This window comes from Sinocyclocheilus grahami, unplaced genomic scaffold (assembly GCF_001515645.1).
Source record: "Sinocyclocheilus grahami isolate Dianchi unplaced genomic scaffold, SAMN03320097.WGS_v1.1 scaffold24.1, whole genome shotgun sequence".
NCBI lineage: Eukaryota > Metazoa > Chordata > Actinopteri > Cypriniformes > Cyprinidae > Sinocyclocheilus > Sinocyclocheilus grahami.
This window is the reverse complement of record NW_015505203.1, coordinates 340,666-346,689: the sequence shown is the minus strand read 5'-3', so window position 1 is coordinate 346,689 and position 6,024 is coordinate 340,666. Positions and strand designations below refer to the sequence as shown.

The window sequence follows — 6,024 nt, the reverse complement described above, 5'->3', positions numbered from 1 at the left end:
TTGGAAGGCTAAAATTGTGTTTTATTATTTATAAAATTACATTCAAACATAATTCTGTTTTAGTTACCTGACAGATTTTACACAGGTATAAACATGCCCTCATGCTGAATTATTCAATTGCTTAAAAAAAAAAAGAAAGACAGTTCATCTCAAAATATTCCCTTATTTCACACCATGTTTAAAAAGCTCTGTAAATACATCACACTTAATATCAAAGCCCTCTTTTGTTATCTGAAACAAGCTACAAATACTCCCTTACTTATTACAACTCCACCGCCACGCTTACAGTCAGAAACACATCTTTGGAAAGCAGGATGTAGACCAAGATAAACAGGAAAGAGCTTCAGCGCCATTTTGTGGTTGAGATTCTGTGCCCTGTTCTCAAAGTACACATTCAGACGTTTTACTACTGTGGCTCAAGGGACAGAACAGAATGAATAGACTGCATAATATAGTCCACTCAGTATTGTATTGTATTTGTAGCCATTCAAAAAGGTCTATTTAATATTCCTCCCATTTGGTGAACATATCCTCAAAATCGGTCCACTAGAAAAAAACCATTAGAAGATTTACTTATGGTCTATATGCTGCAATAGCACTTAATTTAAAGTGGTACAAGTGCAAATATTTGCATCTCACACAAATAAACATGGCTGGATGATCAGTGTCATTGTTTCCTGAGCAGCTACAGTAGATGTATAGGAATGGCATTTAGGAAGATTCAATTGGAGGTTTTTATCTACTACAGATATCCAAAGCAGGTCACTTGATCAATGTAACAATAAATCACTCTTTGAAATAAAAATAAAAGCTGAGATTGCATGACCTGTTGTTAAAACTCCTTTTTCTAAATATACTTCTGATTGCTAAATTTCAGTGCCTATCTGCTGTCTAACTCTCTTTCTGCAGTTTCTCTTAAGAAAGAGAAGATCCCAGCTAGGCAGCCATTTTAACATGTAAAAGACAAAAAAAGGTTGGAATTGAAATACAATCACATGCTGATCTCAGTAGTACCAAAATTACCCCCACCTACCCTCTTTTTTTCCCCGTTCTCCTCCCACCCTTTGGACCCATTCACAAACTCCCCTTCACGTAAGCCCACGTGTCGCAGTAGTACCGAAATTTACCATCCATGTTGACTGCATTGGAAACTAGTACTAGGCCAACCCCATCTCCTCTAGGACGCTCCTGGGTGACTCATCCTCCTGTCCGGAGAAAAGGAGACGAGGGTTTCCATTAAGGGTTCCTCACAGTGTACACTACACAATGCAGTGATTACTTAACTTGGCAGCTTACAGTGTGCAATGCTCAGAAAAGCTGAGAGGATATAAATGACTAAGGAGCCACAAGACGAGAATTCAAGTAACATGTTTGGACTTTTCCATGCGAACAACATTCAAAAATGCATAAATAACAGGCATATACACACCTCTTGCAGAAGGTCGGCCTGTTCGATGGCCTTGAGCACGCTCTTCTTGGATGTGTCCTGAATTTCTCCCCCCATAAGAAACTCGTCCAGGATAAAGTATGCTTTCTCAAAGTTAAAAATGATGTCAAGCTCACAAACCTACAATGAAGACATGAGCACAATCTTGTTTACATGCACAAAATCTGGTGATATTCTAAATATGAGTGTGCCACATAAATGTGTTAACCTAACTGAAATAACCCAACTGAGTTAGCATGCCAGTTCACAGAAATATGAATAAGACAGTAGTTATATACTAATATACTAATATTGCTTAAAGTGTGTCAAATCAATTTCAATTCTATTTTAAAATATTTAAAAATGAAAATTATATAACCAATCTGTTTCACATTCTTTCTTGGAAAAGAAAGAATCACTATAACTTCTGAAAGTGACCAGCAGTTTTTTAGCATTACATAAGTAATGTCACAAATCAGAAAATGTCATTTTAACATCAGTGTGAACACAAAAAAAAATATATGACACTAATTTTATATCATTGTAACTTTGCTTTCCATACACGTTAAGTACTTCTTCATATACCACAGCACAAACTATAGTCTGAGAAAGATCAAACATGATTAAAGGCAAGTGAACAGTCAGTAAAAAAAAGAAAGAAAAAGAACAAAAAAAAACAATTTACAAGCATAGATAAAATAAACAGTAGTATTCAGGTACAGAAATTTAATAATTAAGTGTAACATAACACTGCATAATGTTCACTGTATGAATAAAATTTTGATTAATCTTTGTTATAGCTGTTTTGTTGTTTGATTAACATTAGTTACATATTCAGCAGCACGTATTTATAGGCTGCTGTCCCTTTAAATCCGACTGCACGGATCCAGTATAACCTTAAACTTTTGAACAGTAGTGTACATGGAAAGTAGTGCTGGACGGTATACCGGTTCATACCGAATACCGGTGTTTATTTTTGTTATGATATGAATTTTTAAAATACCGCAATACGTATGTCACTTAAACAACGTTCGGAACGGGTCCCTTTTCACTGTTGCACTGTGGTGAGGGAACAGCTGTATGTGTTACTAAGCGTGAAAGTTCAGAAACTGAAGCTGTAGAACTAATAGAACGTGATGACGCAGAAGAACTCATCCACAATATCCACATTGACCGCCACAAATATCCACCGCCCCCTGCCATCAGCTCCCGCGTCTCACACACACAAGCGAGGCTTTAGCACTAGATTTAGCAACTTTCAGACCCTTTTAGCAGATTTTTTCCATAGAATATTCATACTGACAAACCTAGCGACTTTTTTGGATAAACCTTAGCTATGGTTCAGTTGGAAGATTTCGCCAGTGCTGTCCCTCGAGAGCGAGGTCTGACTTTCCCGCAGAAGTGTCACCTCTCTCGGCGTCTGTTCTGTGCAGTGAGCGGCAGAGAAGCAGCACATTCAGTTGGACGCACCGCAGCCGACTCGTCAATAAATGAGTACAAAACAGCGTTTCCTAGCACCTGTCACTTACTGATTGTTTGGAATTATAAATATGAGCGTAGTTCGTCTGTTAATATCACACGCACTTTTTTGTTTGTTGTTTTTTTTAGTTTGTTACTCAGATGCAGGCAGTGCGCTGCATGAGACAAAAAAGTAATATAGCTAAAACAACCGCATAGCCGCTCTTTAGATGCATGTTGATTTTATCAGACGATGCCGCGATTATAAATGAGAGTGACTCCTGGTTAACGTATTAAAAGGGGTCGTGTTTAGTCACTATTTAGTGTGGTATTTTTTGACAATATTCACTCATCATGACAGTAAAATAGGGCATTCTATGTCAATATACCGCAGTATTTTCTCTCTCAATCAGTAGAAAATATGGTTAACACCCGGTCATGCATGAAAAAAAAATACCGTCATGTACCCTGAAACCGGTATAATTTAGAAAAATACCGTGATATAAATTTTTGGTCATACCGCCCAGCACTAATGGAAAGTATTAAAATTTTATTAAATTACATAATTTAGGACTGCCACTTTTTTGTTAACTGTTTACAAACCAATAATTGACTTGACTAATCAATAATGAAATTAGTTATTAAATATTTTCATCATCGATTCTGCAAATTAGTTGTGTAAACCCGTAACATCAATGTTAATAAATGGCAAGAACAACTTAACCAAAAAATTAAACCGGAAAATGATGTGCATGGTAAAGTGGTCAGAAAGGAACATTGTGGATGCTATACTCCATTACAAATGTAAAATTATGATGCACAAGGGAATTAACCTTAATAAATGACCAAAACAGATCATCAAAACAGAAAAGCCATGTGCACAACAGCAAACAATATCAATACAGAGAGAGGTTTAAAAAAAAAAAAAAAAAAAAAAAAAAAAAAAAAAAAAAATCAAGTTTTCAGTTGAAGCATCAGCCTTTAGTAAAGAGAGTAAACATGGGTCTGGGCCTGATTATATGTCAGCACATAACAGAAAAATAAAAAAAAAAAAAAAGATAAAAAAAAAAAAAAAAAAAAAAAAAAAAAAAAATACATAATGTGACATTTATAGAGAAAAACAAACATATGATGAATAGCAGGATAAAAGCAGAGAAGAGGACGGACAAAAAAGCAAAAAAAGATGGGAAAGTAAAGAGAATTTCATAGGTTTTGGGTTGCTGTGATGTGAGGTATGAAATAGCGAGAAAGGAGGAGAGAAAAAGAGAGGCCAGATGAAAGAGGGGTGGTGGCGAGGAATGACTCACACTGCCAAAGTACTTATCCAGCAGCTCAACAAAGCGATGGATGACCTCCAGGGTAATCAGCTCATTGTCCTGCTCCTCCACCGCACAGCAGAAATATAGACTGGCATACCTACACACCCACACACAAACAACCCCCCCCCCTGATAAATGGACGTATTAGATGTAACCCAGTCAAAAAGTGTATATGAAGGCAATATTACATGAAAATTTGAAATGTTGCCTAGGCAACTAACTGAGCATTCAAATGTATATGAAGAGTTTATTTGCAAAAACAGATAACTCAGTTGTTTACATTCTCAAAAATCATGTTTTTTATTATGTTTTATTGTGTTAGTTAGCTGTATTTTTAAATTATTTTTTAACCTAATTAAAATAACTCAACTGCAGTTTGAGTTAATTGGAATGCACAATGAAAAAACATGAACTGTTTTTGCAAATTAACTCTTCATACATATATATATATATATACACACACACACAGTGTGTATATATACACACTCACGATTCAACAAGGTGGTGGAAACATTCCTCAGAGATTTTGGTCCATATTGACATGATAGCATCACGCAGTTGCTGCAGATTTGTCGGCTGCACATCCATGATGCGAATCTCCCGTTCCACCACATCCCAAAGTTGCTCTATTGGATTGAGATCTGGTGATTGTGGAGGCCATTTGAGTAAAGTGAACTCATTGTTATGTTCAAGAAACCAGTCTGAGATGATTTGAGCTTTGTGACATGGTGCATTATCCTGCTGGAAGTAGCCATCAGAAGATGGGTACACTGTTGTCAGAAAGGGATGGACATGGTCAGCCCCAATACTCAGGTAGGCTGTGGCGTTTAAACGATGCTCAATTGGTACTAAGGGGCCCAAAGTGTGCCAAGAAAATATCCCCCACACCATTACACCACCACCACCAGCCTGAACCGTTGAGACAAGGCAGGATGGATCCATGCTTTCATGTTCTTTACGCCAAATTCTGACCCTACACTCTAAAAAATGCTGGGTTAAATACAAACCAGTGCTGGGTAAAATAGGGACAAACCCAGCAATTGGGTTGTTTTGACCCAGCAGTTGGGTTAAATGTTTAACCCAACCTTCTGGGTAGTAACCCAACCGCTGGGTCAAAACAGCCCAATTGCTGGGTTTGTCCCTATTTTACCCAGCACTGGGTTGTATTTAACCCAGCATTTTTTAGAGTGTAACATCTGAATGTCTCATCAGACCAGGCAACGTTTTTCCAATCTTCTATTGTCCAATTTTGGTGAGCCTGTGCTAATTGTAGCCTCCGTTCTCTGTTCTTAGCTGATAGGAGCGGCACCCGGTGTGGTCTTCTCCTGCTGAAGCCCATCTGCTTCAGGGTTCGACGTGTTGTGCGTTCAGAGATGGTTTTCTGCATACCTTGGTTGTAACGAGTGGTTATTTGAGTTACAGCTGCCTTTCTATCATCTTTAACCAGTCTGTCCATTCCCCTCTGACCTCTGACATCAACAAGGCATTTTCATCCACACAACTGCCGCTCACTGGATATTTTCCCTTTTTCGGACCATTCTCTGTAAACCCAAGAGATGGTTGTGCGTGAAAATCCCAGTAGATCAGCAGTTTTTGAAATACTCAGACCAGCCCGTCTGGCACCAACAACCATTCCACGTTCAAAGTCACTTAAATCCCCTTTCTGATGCTCGGTTTAAACTTCAGCAAGTGGTCTTCACCACATCTAGATGCCTAAATGCATTGAGTTGCTGCCATGTGATTGGCTGATTAGCAATTTGTGTTACCAAGCAATTGAACAGGTGTACCTAATAAAGTGGCCGGTGTGTGTATATATATATA

At 37.8% G+C, this 6,024-nt stretch overlaps 1 protein-coding gene across 2 annotated transcripts in view; it reads right to left on the bottom strand.

The window, feature by feature from the left end:
- The window catches only part of LOC107561813 (AP-1 complex subunit sigma-1A), a 22,091-nt gene continuing 16,067 nt past the window's right edge, over nt 1-6,024 (bottom strand). For both annotated transcript variants that reach the window (XM_016246319.1, XM_016246312.1), the window contains 3 exons: nt 4,192-4,300; nt 1,430-1,567; nt 1-1,205 (listed from right to left, as the gene is read on the bottom strand). In XM_016246319.1, coding sequence (XP_016101805.1) covers nt 1,158-1,205; nt 1,430-1,567; nt 4,192-4,300 — 295 coding nt within the window. In that variant the 3' untranslated portion in view covers nt 1-1,157. The remainder of the gene's footprint in view (nt 1,206-1,429; nt 1,568-4,191; nt 4,301-6,024) is intronic.